General features: G+C 37.2%; 1 protein-coding gene across 1 annotated transcript in view; it reads left to right on the forward strand.

Annotated features, from left to right (window-relative positions):
* USH2A (usherin) overlaps positions 1 to 19,681 on the forward strand; it is a 689,554-nt gene that overhangs the window by 359,836 nt on the left and 310,037 nt on the right. Inside the window, exon 35 of the mRNA XM_041722698.1 lies at positions 15,833 to 15,984. Within this exon, the coding sequence (XP_041578632.1) occupies positions 15,833 to 15,984 (152 nt within the window). The remainder of the gene's footprint in view (positions 1 to 15,832; positions 15,985 to 19,681) is intronic.

Below are 19,681 nucleotides of genomic sequence, written 5' to 3' on the forward strand. Positions count from 1 at the left end.
GTGTGTATATATATACAATGGAATATTATTCTGCCCTTAAAAAAAGAAATTATCACATGCTCCAACATGGATGAACCTTGAGGACATCATGCTAACTAAAGGAAGCCAGTCACCAAAAGATACAGCACGATTCCACATATATGTGGTATCTAAAGTCATCAAACACAGATATCAAAGACAAATATGTAAAATATACATTTGTTAAACCAGAATCAGATTATACTAGCTGGCCTGTTGTGCAGCTTGCTTTTCTCACTTAACAATGTGGTGGAGACCTCTTTCCCTGACAGGGAAGCAGGGCTCAGCTCTAATGTTTCAAAAGGCAATGGAATCCTGGTGACTAAAACCACAGCTTATGTGACCCATATTTTATCAGTGGATGTTTATGTTTCCATGATTTTGCTATTATAAATAATGCTACTTGCTATTAATTGCCTTAGTCTACCAAGTAGTCTTTTTTAAAAAAAAAAATTATTAAAAAAATAATAATAATAATAAAAAAAAATAAAAAAAAATAAAAAAATTAAAAAAAATTATTTATTTATTTGAGAGAGAGAGAGCATGAGTGTGGGGAGAGGGGTGGAGAGAGAGAGAGAGGGAGAAGCAGGCTCCCCAGGGAGCCCACCAAGGGGCTCTACACAGGGTTCCATCCCAGGAACCGGGGATCATGACCTGAACCAAAGACAGCTGCTTAGCCGACTGAGCCACCCAAGTAGTCTTTAAGTACCGGGTCTTTATCACTTGATTCACACCTAAGGTTTTGCTTTCCTTCAAACGTGTCCTACTTAATTCTAGATCCTTGCCTCACTTACCTGAAAAAATGATGTGACACTCTAGCTCTGTCTCTCTAATCAGAGCGCTTGGCATCCACGTTCCCTCTGGCAAAGGTGTTCTCTGCATGCTGCAATTTCAGGCAGGATTTTTAAACCCAGATTTTTAAACCTGAATAAGAGCCACTTTTAGGTAGATAAGAACCCTTTATTGTGTAGCACCTGGACTCTTTCTTTGTCATACCACCAGCCATCGATGAGCTAGTAGCACAAAGGATTGCTGTCTAATAAATTTAGTGACCTGTGTTGTGAAGATTACAATTGCATGATTATAATTATGCTTTTGAGAGCTCTCAAAATCTCATGAGCCATAGTCCCTTTCAGAAGCCAAGGCCTTAGAATCTGTAAATATGTTTTATTTGCTCACACTTGAAGTCCCCCGTGCTAAAATCAGCATAAACATCTGACTACAGCAAATTTATTCCTTGTTACCTAGCATAACATTGAGTGACATTTGAAAGTAATTAAAATATTTTTAAAATAGTAACTAGAAATAGAGAATATGAAATTCTCATCCTTTATTAATATTTACGATTGCTTGTAACAATTCACTATCCTTACCTAAGTCAATTTACTAAAACAGTTTCCCTGTTAGATTGTGACCCACATAAGGGTAGGGATGTGCCTTGTTCCCTAGTGACAGCAATTGGCAGGGTGCCTGTCATGGGTAGCTGTTAAAGGAATTAATGTTTACTGATGATAGGGACAATAATAACATGGTGATTGTGTGGATGTCAGAAGCATAGGCATATGCAATCATACAACACATGTAAACACACATTTATGATTGTTTTAGAATTATATAACTTAGGTGAATGATTTCAAAGGCAGCAGAAAGGCATCTCCCCCTTGGGCTTCAGAAGGCTCAAAGACTCGATCGTTTGGCATAAGATTTCCTCAGCCCAGTGATTTGTTGAGATTCTGAAGAGACCATGTGAAACTGGGTCTGCTTTGCACACCTCAGTGTGAAAGGGCAGATTGTTACTGCCATCAAGATCAGGTAATGTCAAGATGCGCAGGGAAAAAGGAGAGCTGGGCACCCATTAGGCAGGGTCCCAGGGACCTCATGAGAAGACAAAGAGTACTTAAGGGACCTATGAAAATATTTTCCTAATTCAGCTTCTTGTACTGGGCCGGTGTTTTGAGAACTCATATACGGATATGTACTAAGACAATGGCAACTGTGTCGATAAGAACAGAAAGAATTTAGGAAGTTGATTGTCTTTGCAGACTTATACATAGTACCTTGAAGCCAGTAGAGCATGATTGAAAGAGCATTTAGTTCAGTTTGTCTTTTTTTTAAGATTTCATTTATTTATTTAAGAGAGAGCAAGCGAGAGCAAGTGCAGGGAGAGGGGCAGAGAGAGAGGGAGAGTCTTGAGAAGACTCCCTACTGAGCTAGGAGCTGGGCACAGGCTGAGCACCGGGCTCAATCTCACGACCTTGAGATCATGACCTGAGCCGAAACCAAGAGTCGGATGCTCAACCAACTGAGCCACACTGGTGCCCCCATTTGGTTTAGTTTTCAACCATATGTATGATTTCAGAAATGGGTGGTTGAGAAATAATTACAGAATTTTATACACATTCTGTATATGTCCTCCTTCACATTAAGAGATGATAAGAAAGAAATAGGCTTTTATAATATATACGTGCAAAGGTGTGTATGTAAATACGAAGTGATTCACCCATACAAAGAAAGAAGTATTTGATTTCCTACCAACCCTGATGGTAATAGTAGTAATAATAGATACAGCTTAGAACTGTGTGCACGGCATTTTAATCCTCACAACCAGCCATGATATGGGTATTGCTATTCTAACATTCAGATGTAGAAACTCCGATTTATAAGTATTAATTTCTCAAGACAACTAGTAAAGTAGGAATGTAATACCAAACAAGGTGTGAATGACTCAAAAAATGCAGGATTTTATTTACTATACTCTCCTGCTTCTACTTTTTGTAGAAAAGCTCATAAATCAGGATTCCATCTAGCCACATGAAAAAAAAAATTCTTTTTTAGATACTTTGACTTGTTTGATGCATCATTCTCAGTGACAACACTCAACATTCCTAAGATCTCTGTTCTGATTTTTCTCTGGTTTTGAAGAAATAACTATTTTTTTTCCCACTTTTTATGTTGAACTAACTTTATTTTTAAACAGCCACAATGCGATTCGATTCTCTTTCTGGGAAATGCTCAGTTTTAATAGGAGAAATGGATTATAGAATTCAGTGAATCACTTAGGAAAACTGCCTGACAGTTTTGAGCAAACCTTGTGTAACTTTTATGAAACACCTCCTATCAGTTTGTCAGGTAGGATTTCCCAAGCACAATCTTTTTTAGATTCCGTTGATTCCATTTTTAGGAGAGCATAACAGTAATAAGGCATTATTCCACAATGTGAAAGCTGTTCTCTCTTTTCCTTTTTAATTGAAGGATCAAGTATTCACACAGGGAGATATCTGCCACATTCAATCAACATCTGGACCTTGGGGGAAAGCCCACAGTTGATATTCATATTGCCAGGCTGTACTGGAAAAAAAAAAAAAAGGAACCAAACAAATATGCTTGGAGCATCTATATTCACTATCCGTGTTATTTTTATGACGCACTAAAGCATTGTTGTTTAATTCTTACAGTAAACAGAATTCTTCAGTGTAAATAGAGATACCTTGTATTAAATTTACATCGTATTGTACTTGTATTGAATTTCCTTGGTTATGGATGACAACCTACTGAGCACCTTAGGAAACACAATTTGACAGAACAGGAGGAAGAGGCACAAAGATACACATCCCAGTGGATGTGCTTTGTGGACAATTATGATTCAGCTTCCCTGTGAGAATTAAACACCTTTGAGATCCTACCATCATGGAAGGAGAAAAGTGATAAACCTGAAACTGCTTACCCTGGTGAGCCAGTGGGAATTAAAGATCCATTTTGTGGATTGAAAAACCAACTTTGTAGAACTGGATTAAATACCCTGATCCCCCTTACCAGACAGCATAATATTGTTTCATTGTGTTAGAGCTAGTTTACCAATTATTAGCACGAGAGAATGAGCGAGAGAGAAGGACAGAAAATACAAAACACTGCAGCATAATGCATGACCGTAATTTTTTTATGTTAGATGTATATATTTTGAGGCTTCTCTGGATCCGCTCTTTGCTCTTCCACTCTTTCCTGTATCCCACGAAGCTGATCTTTCCTCACAGAATCAGTGAGCTCTCTCTCTCTCTCTCTCTCTCTCTCTCTCTCTCTCGCCTCCTTTTGGTTTGTCCATGGGCTCTGGCAGCAGCATCCAGAGATGACAGGGTGGGAGGGGATTGGAGTCTCAGGATGTAAAGCCTTTGTTCCCTTTCCACCAGGCTCTGGGCTCCATGGCAATATTCCTCCATCAAGAGGTACAGCTCCTTCCCAATGGCCCTTTCCTATATTTCCAGCTCTTTTTTTTTTTTTTAAGAATTTATTTATTTATTTATTTATTTATTTATTTATTTATTTGAGAGAGAGATTGAGAGTAGGAGTAGGGGGCAGGAAGGAGGCAGAGGAGGAGAAGCAGGGAGAAGCAGGGAGCCTCATGTGGGGCTCGATCCCAGGACCCTGAGATCATGTCCTGAGCCAAAGGCAGATGCTTAAGGAATGGACTGAGCCACCCAGGCGCCCCATAACTCCAGCTCTTTGTCCAGGTTCCCCAAATCTGTTCTCATCCTTTCCCTTGCAAGTTTGAGGATGTTTATGGGCTCCTACTTTAATGGTTAACATGGTCTCCTAGGAGGCCTGACTATGACCCAGTTGGGCATGGCATCATTACCGCCCAGTGCTTTCCCTTAACTCTGCCCATAACTTTGTAAATGAGTTTGAGTCACCATCAAGTTTCTTCTGAGACCTGAGACCTTAACTGATTCTTAAATCTTGTATAACCCACACTGAACACACATAATTTGGGGGCTGGATGTAGAGATAAATGTAAAATGTATTCCGGGAATAGCAAAATTACATAAGTAAACACATAAAAATGCCATTTGATTAAACTATGTTTTGGCACTCCAAACATTTTAAAAGCAAATAAGAACAGTGTTCAAAAGTTCCAGATGAAGATTGCTTATCTACTAAGTCTGTGGTATTTAATTTTTAAACAGTAACCAACTCATTGATGTCTCATTGAAAGCTTTCTATTATTATAAATATTTATTTGATAATCAATCAAATAATGATTTGTGACATTCTTTCTCTTGATGAAGTAGGTCCAAGTGCCATGTGCATCTTAAACACAAGTTTCCCAGGTCAGCTTAGTTTCTTAACCCACCTAGATTAGGTTGGCCTCTGTCACCCCCACCACTATCATTTTTTCTTCTTTTCCATCTAGTTCTCCTATAATAATCTTTGCACACACATAATCCACTGAGTCTGTCTTCTCACTTAGATTGAAAGTTTTATGAAAGCAGGACCAGGACTGTTCTGTATTCCCAGCTTGGAACACAATGTCTGGCCCATAGGAAGTACTCCATATATATTTACTGATGAGTCAGATAACTACCGAAAACCAAATTCACTACATCCAGCAGATTTTTTTTTTCAAAAGGTGTTTTAAAGCACTTGGTAGGTACCTGTTTTGTTTGTTGTTGTTGTTGTTGTTTTTCACATCGTACTCTCCAGACTTGTTTGGGATAGGAAGGAATCTTAAATAAAGAGCATACGTATAAGAAACTGCTAGGTGATGACAGATAGCATACCAGTGGGGAATACAGACCTGTCTAAAATGTGCTTCCAAGAGATGGGCAGGTTATTTTTGACAAGAGATGTGCATAGGAAGAGATAGTTTAAGGCAAGGTTCCCACACCAAATAAGGCTTTAATTTACTCCAAAAGGAAGGGACAACTCTAAGTTCATTCCTCGTATATGTGACACACTTAATTCCTAAGGTACCTTCTTGTGTGCTCACTTATTTGATTTTCACATTAACTCCATCAAACCTCCAGGGTAAGGAATATTACCCCCATTTTATTGATAAGGAAACAAAAGCTTAGACAACATGATTTTTCTGACCAAGTATTAAAGGTGTGTGGTCATGAGAGAAAGGCTGTATGTTCCCCATCCCTTTTTTCTAAAAGCTTAATCAAATGTCATTGGATGAAATCACAGCTCTCATACCACCACAAGGCCACCAGGTACCTGGCTAGTGTCCATTCTTTGGTGAAGCTCTCATCAACACCAACAAACCATTTACTCTTAAACAATGTCCACAGTGATGTCAGGTGCTTGGTCCAGTATACAGTCCTCAGATGGATTCTCATTCATCCAAAGAGGATGCAGCCAACACTTAGATCCTCAGGAGTCCTCAAGGCTGGTGGAAAGACCCCTAAACTCCCTCTCAGCCCCTTTCTTCTCAAACAAAAGCAAACCAAAAGGTTGAAAAGAAAAGATAGAAAGAAGCAAAGAAAGTTGGTGTAGCTATTTAAATATCAGACAAAGGAGATTTGGGGGCAAATGATTAATAGTGATAATTAGGTAAATTCAGATTAAAAAAGGGTGACTAAAATTAAGAACTCTTCTTTCATCAAAATGTGGTTTAAAGTTCCTGAAAAATAAGTAATAAAGTGGGATATAATATTTGTAACATACATGACTGTCAGAAGACTAGTGTTCAGAATATATAAAGTATTCTTAGGAATCAATAATAAACTGGGGACAGAATATAGCCAATAATAATTATAATAGCATTGTACAGTGACAGACTGTGCCTTCATTTATCATGGTGAGCACTGGGTCATGTATAGAATTGTATCATCATGTGGTACACTTCAGAGTAATATAGCATTGTCAACTACATATCAATAATTTTTTTTTAATATATAAACTTAAGCTTAGAAGAAATGAACCCCAAACTCCACTCATTGTTTTCTTAAACATTTTATCAATGGTAATATATTCACAGATATTACAAAAATAATAATGTACTGGGGAAAGATCTGAAAAACCATTTCACAAAAGAAAAATAAAGTAGATACTGGTAAATATAAGGAAAGGTGCTCAACTTCTTTATTCAGCTGGAAAATAAAAAATAATAATAATACCAAAATAATATAGCATTTTACTATATGTAATACTGGCAAAGTTTTGTGTTTTTTCTTAAGATTTATTTATTTATTTATTATTTATTTATTTATTTATTTATTTATTTATTTATTTATTTATTCATGAGAGTCACGGAGAAAGAGGCAGAGGCATGGGCAGAGGGAGAAGCAGGCTTCATGCAGGGAACCTGATGTGGGATTCGATGGGCCCACGGCAGACGCTTAGCCGCCGAGCCACCCAGGCATCCCTGGCAAAATTTAAAAGTGTGACTATACAAAGTCCTTTTGAGGATATGGAACAAAGAGGGGATCCCTGGGTGGCTCAGCGGTTTAGCACCTGCCTTTGGCCCAGGGCGCGATCCTGGAGACCCGGGATCAAATCCCACGTCGGGCTCCCGGTGCATGGAGCCTGCTTCTCCCTCTGCCTATGTCTCTGCCTCTCTCTCTCTCTCTGTGTGTGTGACTATCATAAAAAAAAAAAAAAAGAACAAAGAGAACTCACATGCACTATAGGTTGTAATGGGAATTGATGCACTCTCAAAAACAGTTGAGTGTTGTCTAGCAGAATTGAGTATATCCCAACAGTTCCACTTGGGATCTATGCACTAGGAAACTTCATTTATGCCTCAGGACACACATACAAAAAATGATAAAAAGCTACAGTGTAGTAAGAGAAGGTGGAGGCAATCCAAATAGCAACAATAGAATAAATGAATGAATCGTGCTGTGCAGGAATAGGACTCAGCAATGGAAATGAGCGAAGTATGACTATCCGTAACAGAATGGATGGGACTCATGCTTATTATGGTGAATAAAAAAAGATGCAAAAATACATATACATATATTTTTAAGTAGACTCCACACCCAGTGCAGAGCCCAACACGGGGCCTAAACCCATGATGCCAAGATCAAGATCCCAACTGAGATCAAGAGTCAGACGCCCAACCTACCGAGTCATCCAGGTGCCCCCTAAAAGTGCATATTATGTGATTCTATTAATATAAAATTGAAAAATACACAGAACTTAATTACATCATTTACGGATGCATTCCTAAGTGGAAAAGGAAGGAAAACGTTCTTTAAAAGCCAACACAGTTTTCAGGGCAGAAGAGAAAGAGTTGGAATGAGGGAGGACATGTGGAAAATTCATGGGGTGCTGGCAATATTTTGTTTTTTAACCTTGGTGATACTTACATGACTTTTTGCTTTTACGTTCATCTTTAAGACATAACATTTTATGCACTTTTCTATGTTATGTTTTATCACATAATTTAAAAATACAGAAAAAACAGTTGCACAAAAGTTGAGAGTGTAATGTCTGTGTACCGTCCAGTCCGAGTGTTTCTGTGTTACACCAACCCATAGCTCTGACATTTCTTAGCTGTCGTGCATTGGCCGTGTTATTTCACCTTTCTCAAACTTGATTTTCTCATCTGTAAAGGAAAATTGAAACTCTTTTTGCCTTCAGGGATTTTTCATGAGGATTGAACAGTATACATGCTGTTGTTAATTTTTCAGCATAAATATCCTCTGACTTTCAAGTGTTTGCCTCTTCTTATCTGTCATACTTCCCTACGTAACAGCTTTTGTTTTGTATTTTGATGAAATGTTATGTGTCAAGACAGGTACAAATTCACATGCAGTTGTAAGAAATTATGCAGAGAGATCTCAGTGACCCCTTGCCTAGCTCCCCCAGGGTGCTGTAGAAACTATAGTACACTATCCCAACTAGGGTTTTGACACCAAAACAGTCAAGATGCAAAACAGGAATGTGACTTTTTTTTATTCCCCCAATTGGCAAACTTTGTCCCACTTTGGCTATACATGCCCCCTTTGAAACTAGCAGTAGAGAGGTAAGTTAGGACTTGTAGCAGGCTTTTGAAAGTCTTTCATGGCTTCCCTTACAGACCATCTCTGTAAGGTGGACAGATCCTTTGCTTTCCTAACTAGTGACCTATGATGCCATACCTCAGCCCTAAGCATCATAAATTTGTTTTATTAAAGAAGAGAAAGTATATAAAACTGTTAAAGGTATTTCTCTCTTAGAATTCCATGTTATTGCTGCAATGTGGCATTCCTACATCCCTGCCTCCATCACGAGTTACTATATATCTGGGAAAAGGAGACTTAAAAATTATTATTTTTTCCTTTTGGTATTTTCAGCTCCATGGTCTTCCCTAATCCGGTCTATTGCATGTGTGACTCTAGAGGAATTCTTCTAAATACAATGTTTATTGTTCCCTCAGTAAATACACAAAAATGTCCATGGTTCTACTGGGCATCACAAAAGCCTCAACCCTTGGAGTGGCATCCAAAGCCTGAACCTCCTTTTGAAGGCTTGTTTTCTATTAGGCTTTCACCAGTTACAACAATAACAGCAGAATATGGATCTATTTGGATATCTTTACTATACTTTGCTTTTTCTTGCTCCAAGGCATTGGCAAATGTCATTTCCCCACCAGGAACATCTTCCTGAGACATGGCCTTTTCACATTTTGACTTTTATGCAAGACCCAGCTTCTTTGTACAGAAACCTTGGCTGCTCTAAAAAGCTTTTAGAACTCACTTTAGCCAGAGTGTTTGCCCTCTGCTAGAAGCTCCTGTATGGCTATCCCATTTGTTGGACATAAAGTTTTTGAGGTGTTTATCACTTTTATTTAACTCTTGAATTGTTGTTTAATTAGACCTGTGTTTAACCCTTTTCTTACTTCCATAAAGGCAATAAAGGCACATATCATTTCTTATTCTATCCCCCAAAGTACCAAGCATAGTATCTTTCAGGAATTGACTTCCAGTAAATATATATTAAGCTTTTCATTAGGCTCAACTTAATTGCTTTTAGGGCCAGAACATGTACATCATGTCTTAATTTGAGTGGAATTCCTAAATATTTTAGCAGAGAAAGTTAGGATAGAAATGAGTAAGAGGAGCAGTAGTAGTAGGGGGATGAGATTGCCAGGTTCCAAGCCTGAGTTGATATTTATTTGTATGACCTTGGGAAATAGCTTAGCCTCCCTAAGCAACCCTTCCCTTAACTCTGTAACAAGGCAAATAACCCTTCGTATTTCTTGATATTGTTAAAGTTAATGGAAATAATTCATATCACGTATAAAGCCTACTGTCTGATTCAAAGTGAGTGTTCAATACATTTTTTAATAATAAAGTGTTTTATGATTTCAAAAATACTTATATGGCATGTTAAGAACTTTGCATTTCAATTTTTTTAAAGCTATTCATACAGGTCCTGTACTCTACTCAAAGAAGGAAAGTGTCTCCTTAAACTTCACTTAAAATGTCCACTGGATTATATTCATTAGTTTTCATTATGCACTTTGGGAATCTGGAACCAATGAAAATTGTTTTAATATATATTTTAGACATTACTTATCAAATGTATGTTTTTGGAACTGAATTATACAATATTTTGTATAACACTAATTTTATTTACATTAAAAAGTCTGCTAATAAAAAAAAAGTCTGCTAATGAAAAGTTATGACATCTGCCTGCCTTTCTTGGTAAGAAATGGACTATTATATTCAAATGATATCTCTTATTGCCCACAAATTTGCCATAAAGTTTAACTCTATGTCCTTAACTAGCATATTATAGCTACTGGCCTTGCTCAAACCAGGTCAAAGGCAATACCTGCACTTGACTTAGGCTCCTTTTTGTGGCAAACATAGACACCAGCCATAAGCCACAGTGGTATCCCACTTTGGCCTGATCTTGGGATCTGATGATTAGCTCATAAAGTCTGGACCTATGGGCAGAAAACCCACAGAGACCAACATCATGAGTCTGTTCCATCCTCACTACATGCTTACATTGATCTCAGCCTCCCAAGCCTGGGATGGGGAACTTTCATCTTGCTCGTACTCAGCGAAGGCCTGATGGATCCCTGATTGCATGTGGTGTGTTCAGATACATGTTTTGAAAAATGGCCCTCGGTCTGCAGTGTGAAGAATGAATTGTATGGAAACATGAATAATGCGTCAAAACATGTAGGTGGCTATGATTCTCAGGTATGAGATGATGGCAGGATGGACTAGGTGGCCATGAGTATGGAGATGGGTGAAGATCAGTTGGGAATGTAAAGTCCACAGGCCTCAGTGATGGAGTTGGTTTGGCGGGGGAGAGGGAGGAGAGTGTCCAGCATGACTTAAAGGTTAGACTATGCTTACCTAGTATACCCTTGGATTCTACAGCTTGGATCTACAATTGATCTTTTAGCCCTTCCTACAAATGCTATCAAATAGTGCTTATCTACAGAATGGTGGGTAACTCTGTATGTGCGTATGCATGTGTGCGTGCGTGTGTGTGTATGTGTGTGTGTGATCTCATCTGTATGAAAGCTGGACTTCAGTCTCACCCACCTTTCCATTCAGATGCATCCTGAACCCTAAAAAGTTTCTGAGTAGTTGAATTAACTGTCACAAATCTCACTTAATTTCATTTTCAGCTCATTTGCCATGTATTCATCTTACTCTAAGCCCTTCTTTTAGTAACTATTATTTCTTTATTCTTAGTTCCAGATGTCATGGTTATCTAGTTTCTTGGCATAGCTTGCTAGGGGTTGACTTGCAGAAGTCAAGTAGACAAAACAACGAAGAAAATCTCGAGAGACTGTCACTGAGGGAGGAAGAAGTAGAAGGCAAAAAGCAGACATAGGAACGGATTAAGTATAGCCACTGAGTGATGTGAAGGGTAAAAGCCGGATAAGTATCCTAGATCTCATCAGTCCCTGAGGGCATTGCTGAATTAGAGAATATAGTCTTTGATGTCCATAATACACAGTTTGAGTCATCATGAGATGATTCAATTATATTCATTAGAGTCTGTGTGGGAAGACAGGTAAGTACTGTGGAGTCCTTGTTAGAAAGATTTCCTTTAAAAATGGTTAAGATTCTTAAAGTTTGTACGTAAGGAATGAGATTTAGTTATAATGAAAATTAACTTCTATGAAATATGTCATTTCCCAATATGTCAGATAAATGAGATATTATGCACATAATCCTAGCATAAAAGAAATTCTCTGTTCCCCAATTGTGTAAGAAAACGGAAATATTGATTTGGGTACTTTCTATGTCATTGTTGAAAAGCGGGTCAAGTAGATAGCATTTTGAGGGTCTTACAATTTCTTTAAGAGCTTCTCCAACACATTATTTGCACATAAGTTTTTTTTTTTTTTTTTTTTTGGTGAGGATTAAATGATTGCTTAGCAGAGTGCCTGGCACATCATAACTTCTTAGGATTATTACTGTGATTTTATCCATTTTTCTTCTCTTAAATTTCCTGTGACTATTTAGTTTTATACTGTATATCTTTCATTTCTTAGTTTTAATTCATTTGTACTTTTGTGTGTCATGTATTAAATGACATTAAATCAAATACTTTCTATAAGTATTCTCAGAGTTATCATAGATGGTTATACTAGAATAAAGGAAAACAGTTGGCAGCCATCCTTTTGTGTGTGTGTGTGTGTGTGTAGCCATAGCGCTACATGATAGTGAAATACTCTCCAAAATTTGGAAGTGAGGGAAATAGAGCTGCTCTTAAAAGGTAAGCTGTACAAAGCTTACCTCTTATCCTCATAAGAGAAAATGAGCCAGAGCAGTAGTTTTATTTAAAAAGTATTAGCTCATGTGATGTGGTAAGCACTGGGTGTTATACTATATATTGGCAGATAGAATTTAAATAAAAAATAATAAATAAAAAGTATTAGCTCAAAAAAAAGTGTTAACTCATTCAAATATAAACAGCTTTAATCCTAAAGGATATATATACTGACCAGAATCTCACTAGTGAAACAGAAAATGTGCTAGGAATATAAGACGGATAATATTTAATATAAGGAGTTGGTTACAAGTGTGTTGGAAGGGCTACAGAAACAAAAAGGGTGATTCTCAGTGCCCTGGTGTTCGGCTTCCAAGCCGGCCTCATCTGCTGCTAGCTGCCAGATTTGCTGATTTGATGCTTCAACCATCAAGAGGCGCTACCCCAGCCTGAGCTAATGTGTCACCCAGAGTCCATCCCTGAAGAAGCTGGAAATGTCAAAGAGGCATTTCTGCAGCTGGCACTACCTGAGGCCATGGCTGCTTTGTCCCTCCGCTGACCTCTCAATGGTCAGCAAAAGCCTCAGCTCTTGGAGCTGCAAGTTGGACATTTTCTTTCTTCCTGTTTCTGCCCTCTTTGCAGCACCTCCCATCGGTGAGATCCAAGAGGAAGCCAACAAGCCACAGGGCTGCAAGTCAGAGGATGGGCTTTTAACCCCAGCATACAGAGCAGACTATAGACGTGTGGATGTGGGGCTGTGGGTAGGTGAATTAGATGAATAACCAGTTTATTCAGCACCCATGCACACGCTTCTTTCTTCCATTAGTTTCCATGAGCAGCAGCAACCACTGCGTGCTTCCGCCTAACATCCTACTGCGCTTTGTACAATGAAGAAGCTCTCGCCCTCCATCATCGTATCAACGCCTGAGGAGTGTTCATTCCCTTGAGTTCCTTGAGTTTAGACACAACCTACCTAGATATCCTGCAACCTAGAAACTTAGATAAAATATCTACTAACTTTCTCTATATACATCAATAGGGAAAAGGGGAGAGAAAATTAGTTATTATGTACAAATCTTTATGTAATAGGAAAGAAATAAAGCATGAAATAACACCTGTGATTCTCATTTCCATAACTAGTTTAAGGCCACAGTTGATGTTTATAACCTCTTCTCTTGGCCCTCAGCCAGTAGTTCATCTGTTTGGGATTCTTGACCTAGTAAGGTAACCCAAACCTTCATTACTGCAGTGTGTATGTACTTAGTGTCAGCATGCAGCAGGAAGCTAATTTCTCCTTCCACATAGTAACCTTTTCCTTTCCTATTGATATAGTTGCATGAGGATCCCGAATTGCCAGGTAAAATTCTGTTCTCTAATTTAGTTTTACCTTGGTTGCAGCCCACAACATAGATTTTCCTCCTTGTGGCTAGAGAAAGCAAAAATATTTTGGGTAGGTTATTAGGTGTAATAGTAAGAGGAAACACTCTGGCTACCTTCTCTTGATTCCCATTTCCACAGTGCTTACTACAGAAAAGCCAGTATCAAATACTGATCCTTAGTTCAAATCACTATAGGTGCAGCATCCTATAGGAACCCTCAAATCCACAGGTGGTATCACCCAGCTTGAGCTGTAATGTGCGCTTCAGGAGGCCATTCCAGAAGTCTCTTAGGCTATGGGTTGATGAGGTATATTGTAAGATGAGTAATTTTTATAGTGGTGATTCACATCCTACTTGTTTTGCTATAAACTAATTTTTAAATCAAAAGCAGTGTTATGAAGGATATCCTGACAATGCGTGCAGCATTCTGTAAGTTTGCACATGATGGTGCTGCCAGATATCATGAGCAGATTCTGAAAATGAGCAACTTCCTCCCACAAGAAAGGAACGCTTAGGAAAAAGCTCCTGGTCCGTGGCCCCACCAGTAACACTATCCCTAATGTGATGATGAGTGAAGACTTGCTCTTCCTTTAGGACAAATGAGACCAAATTTGGAGTTCCCAGGCTAAGCATCAGGCCTCTTGGAAGCCAGCTGAATTCCCTGAAAACCTTGATTTTGCTAGTCTTTTGTTGCAAAACTCATTCCCTCTCTAAATCTCCTATCTGTGAGCTCTTCTTTAATACCATCTTTTTACCAAATCTCTTTTCCTATCTCAGGTAGCTAGGTATCTCCTTTTCTTGTAGCCTTACATTTTCCCTCTAGATTGGATGCTAATATTTTTACTCTACTGCATGTTCATTAATTTATTCATTCAGTCAATATGTATTAAGTGCCTACTATGTTTGGGGCATGGTGCTAAGCTCTAGAAATACACAGGTGAGGAAGAGTCAAGATTGCCTTGGGGATCCTACAGAGAGACAATTAAACAGCCACTGTGAAATTAATTTTACTTTGAATGAAGTTCCAATTTAGCTTATAAGCAAAGTTTTATTTCTCATAGTATAACGCTTGATCAGGTTGGGGATTCTGTGATTCCAGGGAACACGGATCCCTAACTTCTTTTTAATGAAAATATTTTGACTGCATAATTCAACTGATTATATTCAATAACTATTTAATCTCTCATATCTCTACTAGTTGATTTCATGAAAAGACACATAGCTTTCCTTCTGAAATAAATTTTAGTAGATCATTAAAACCAATAAATCTTAGCTTCTCTAACCCATTCATGGGTGTCTCATGAATGTACTTTGTGCCATTTGTGCAAGGTGTTTATGGTTAGGTTATGTAATATTGTAGTTGAGACATGGGTTCTGGAGCCAGACCTCCTAGATTCAAATCCTGAATCCAGCTCTGGCCAGCTATGTGATTTCGAACAAGTAACCTAATCCATCTTGTCCGAATTTCCTCATCTATAAAATGGTGATAATCATATTGCCTCTATTCTGGTAGTGCTGCTGGGAGAGGGTTAAAAAGGAGTTCATGCACAACAGGTACTTACAACAGTGCCTGACACATCCTGAGTAATATATAATGCATTAGCAGATAAGGTTATTTGACTTCTAAAGCACATCTATTAAGGATCTCATTTTAGAATGCAATAGAAATTATAAATATGCTTAATTTATTCATGTTTGATCTGGAACACAAATGATAGCTAACATGATGTAACAGGAAGAGTCCCATACTGAGACTCGTGGGTTCTATTTCTGTCTCTGTACTCATTAGCTTAACAATTTGATATTTAAGGGTTTAATGCCGGTTTGATTCTTAGGAAAGAGATAGGGCTTAGACTGAGGAAAATACCAGATGCTATGATTCAGTATTTCCATGAAATTAGAAATCACGTCAAGAGGTGTTTGCTTTCTTAGGACATTCTTTGCTATTGTCCGGTCACCATACTAAAATCCCATTATTATCTTCCTAGGTGTTATCACAAGCTATGGACTGTATCTAGATGGTATATTAATTCACAATTCCTCAGAACTCAGCTGTCATGCTTATGGATTTGCTCCTTGGAGCTTACATTCCTTCAGAGTCCGAGCATGCACGGCCAAAGGTTGTGCCCTGGGCCCTCTGGTAAGTATGTGCACTTACATTCTGGGAATGTATTAAATGTCAGATGACAGTGAATATCAAGGAAGAAGTAAGTGGTGGTGACTCATTCTCTGCACAGCGAGGCTTTCAAGCAGGATAGGAGATTTTCTTTTTATAAAATTTTATTTAAGAGTAAGAGTTTATATTTCACATAAATTTCAGGACTGTGCATAGGTCTAGTGAAGGAGAGAATCTATATTTCACTGAAATTTGTCAAGGTAAGTTGGCCAGTGTAGCAGAAATACATACAATTTTGCTTAATTTAGTCACATATTTACTTAAAGTGGATGTTTTTCTTTCTAATAATGGTCTCAACAAGGTAAGTTTATGATTAAAATGTGAAAACAATCCAAAGTCCCTGATTGCCACGGTGTGGCAACACTACAACCCAACAAGTGGGTCAGACAATTAAAAGTTTGATCTTGCCTCCTCTGATAGAATAAAATATATTTATATCATCAGTGTGATATAGTTTCATAAGAACAATATTTAAAATTATACCAATATTAGTTTTTGATGTCCACATTTCAGAGATCTATAGTATCTATTATTTCGTTAGCAGTTAAAAGGTTGACAAATTATGCTTTTTATTTTTTAATATAATTTTTCAAACTCAATGGTGCATAATTGTCATAGACTAGCATGACATTCCTTAGTTTCAAAACATCAGATTTTATTTTTGTGCATTTTTCTTAATTAGATTTAGCTTCTTTTAAAGGAAACACTCATTACTTTTAGATATTTTTTGGCAATGTTTGCTAATGCTCTATCATTTTAATGCACTCTGTCTTCATTCAAGAGTGTATTATATAAATATTACCTTGGAAAACAGCTCTACAGTTTAATTCTTTGCTTCCTTATTTTTGATCACACCTCCCATTTTGTTTCAGAGGTTGGTTGCTTTCCAAGCTGCTAACATCGTCCATCGGTGGAGCGGAGCTGTAGTCTTTATTGCCATTAAGTATTTTATAGCTCAGCCCCTCTGATGGTTACTTACTCTTAAAAGCAGGATTGGCAATAGGCCAGCTTTTCTTCTCCATTCAAAAGAAAAGCAAAAGAAACATGAGAACACTTCACATGAGCTTGAAACCTAGACTCTTTCAAAAATATAAACTGCACCTTGTGGTTCTGGCTACTAAATTGGCTCCTACACTGTCTCCTGATGTTCTGGGAACTTTAAACAGGGGGGACAGGGTTATTGATCTGCGTCCTGTGCAGATAAGATAGTGGGCGATGTTAACCTTAAGAAATCAAGTGCCACAGCACCCTGACGGGAAGGGAGAGAACAGAATTGGATTGTAAAACCTTGCTTTGCCATGGCCTCGTACATTCTAGACTCAGTCCTGATGTAAAGCACCGTTATTTTCTCCCCGTGGTACTTTTCTTTATCCTGAGCTCAGTATGCAAACGCTTTTCCCAAGTCAATGATCCATCTCTAATCACTGGGATTGAACAACAATGTCTTTATTTAGAACAAGTCAACTCTGTGCTGCCAAGAAGTTAAAACTGACGGTCCTCAATTGATTTCTAAAATATTTTTGTGCCAATTACAGTACATATTGGGCCCTTAAGAGATTACCTATCTGAATATCCTAAATCACCCTGGATATCCATCCCAGTCAGAAAAGATAGTACAGATTAAGATACATATATCACCTAAGGGTATTCTTTATCTAAAGCCCAGTGTTACACCAAGCATTTCATTGAAACAAAATATTCATGATTTCTATTTTTAGATCTTTTGCTGGCAGAAATTGAAAAACAAATTTTTGCAAGTCAATGTTTTTATTCTAGGCGAAACTTTTTTCAGTGACAATTCCTGGTTTTTAGAAAGAGGAGCCTGTTATTTTAATTTCATGTCATTGCTTTTCATGCATGCAGAGAAATACTAATCCATGTGTTTTTGTGACAAATGAGCTCTGTTCCTGAATGTGGTATGGTTCACCCTCAAAATTGGCAAGTTCATATAATAAAGGGGGAAAAACAGTAAAAAGGACAAATTTGATAAAATAGAATATTTTAAAAATAAAAGCATATGCATATATTCCACATTTTTACCATTTTAATGTAGTATTAGCTCAATATGTTTTGCTTTTAGCCTGATCAAGTTTATGACCTATTTGTGATTTGGAAGGAATTACTCTATACCCATCTGAAAAAAAAAAAAAGTATTTTCTTGTAGTTTGCTCATTTCTCATCTGTTTACACAATATATTTGGCTTTTAAAGAAATTCCAATGTTAAAAACAATTTATAATGCCTTTGATCCTAATTTTAAGATGCTTATATGCATTGTCAAATTTAATCCCATAATTGAAGCTTTATAAATGTTTGAAATAATGAAAAATTAACAGAATAAGCAACAGAGGATAACTTTTTAAAGGCTTTCCTTGTTTTCAATTATATTGTTGAATTATATTAGAGAGAAACCCTTCACATTTTGTGTAGCTATAATAAGATGCATTAAATTTGTCCATAGGATAATCACTTTGCTTTCGTTTGTTTTTTTCCACTTAGCCAATGTTAGATAACACTGGTGGAGTCTAAGATTGGGAATTTTATGACTGTGTCTGGCCTTGGAACATTCATTGAATTCAATTCTCCAAGGACCCTCTTAAGGATGAAATGTGAAACTATAGGTCACTGCGGTGTGATATAGTTAAAAAGCTGCTTTGGTTTCTTGGTGATGGCATGTTTAGACACATAAATACACCTAAACACACATATATACAAGCTCAGCTTTTCACATTTATTATTTACTAAGACACAGATTTGTTATTTAAGACATCTAAATCTTAATGGTAATATGAAATTGTCAAGAAAATCCTAAATGGGAAATCTACCCTAAACCTGCTCTTTTTCCCCGTGCCTCATTGGCAAATATACTTAGTCTACTAAGCCTCAGATTTTTCAATTATTACAAAAGGAAAATAAAGCCCGCTTTAAACAGTATTGCTGTAAAATTTAAGTGAGATATTTATGCAAAGATTGCTGGTACATGATAAGAGTTTTATTAAGGACGAAAATTTTATTAAAATGTTTGCTTTCACTGCACATTTATCCTTAAAAAAAAAAAAATGTTTTCTGTGCCAGAGGAAGTTTCCAGATAAAAGCCAAGCCAGCCTTCCAGAATGCCTTTTCCCTAACATTCTGTTAAGGCAAGGTAGATAAACAAAGAGGTAATTTTTTTTAAGAGGCTGAATCAGAGCAAAATAGTACAGTTGCCAAATCTAATATAGAGTAAAAACGGAGGTATTCATCCAGATACTTAAAGAAATTTTTAAAATACATCATTTTGAATCAACCAAATGCTTGAAGATAATAATATAACTACCTGGGATTGCCCTTAATTCTTAAACTTTTTGAATCTCATTTTATTCAAAACACTTTAAAATCATTTTCTATGCAATAATTTGAATTATATACATAGACATAAAGAAGCCAATTGCATTGTTATGAAACATTAAAATGATGAATTGATATTTTTCCAGTCAAGTTTCTTTATCATTTTTTGGTACGTAGTCATTAGACTAAAAAAAAAAAAATGAGTAGGAGTTATAGATCTAAAGAACCCCATAGCCTTTCTCAGTTGAAAATAAAACATGTCGTGACCTCATACTTATTAAAAATTAACACTCTTGTCTTTTTCACGTTTATTTTCATAATTGGGAAAGTGTATT

Source organism: Vulpes lagopus, chromosome 11 (assembly GCF_018345385.1).
Source record: "Vulpes lagopus strain Blue_001 chromosome 11, ASM1834538v1, whole genome shotgun sequence".
Lineage (NCBI taxonomy): Eukaryota > Metazoa > Chordata > Mammalia > Carnivora > Canidae > Vulpes > Vulpes lagopus.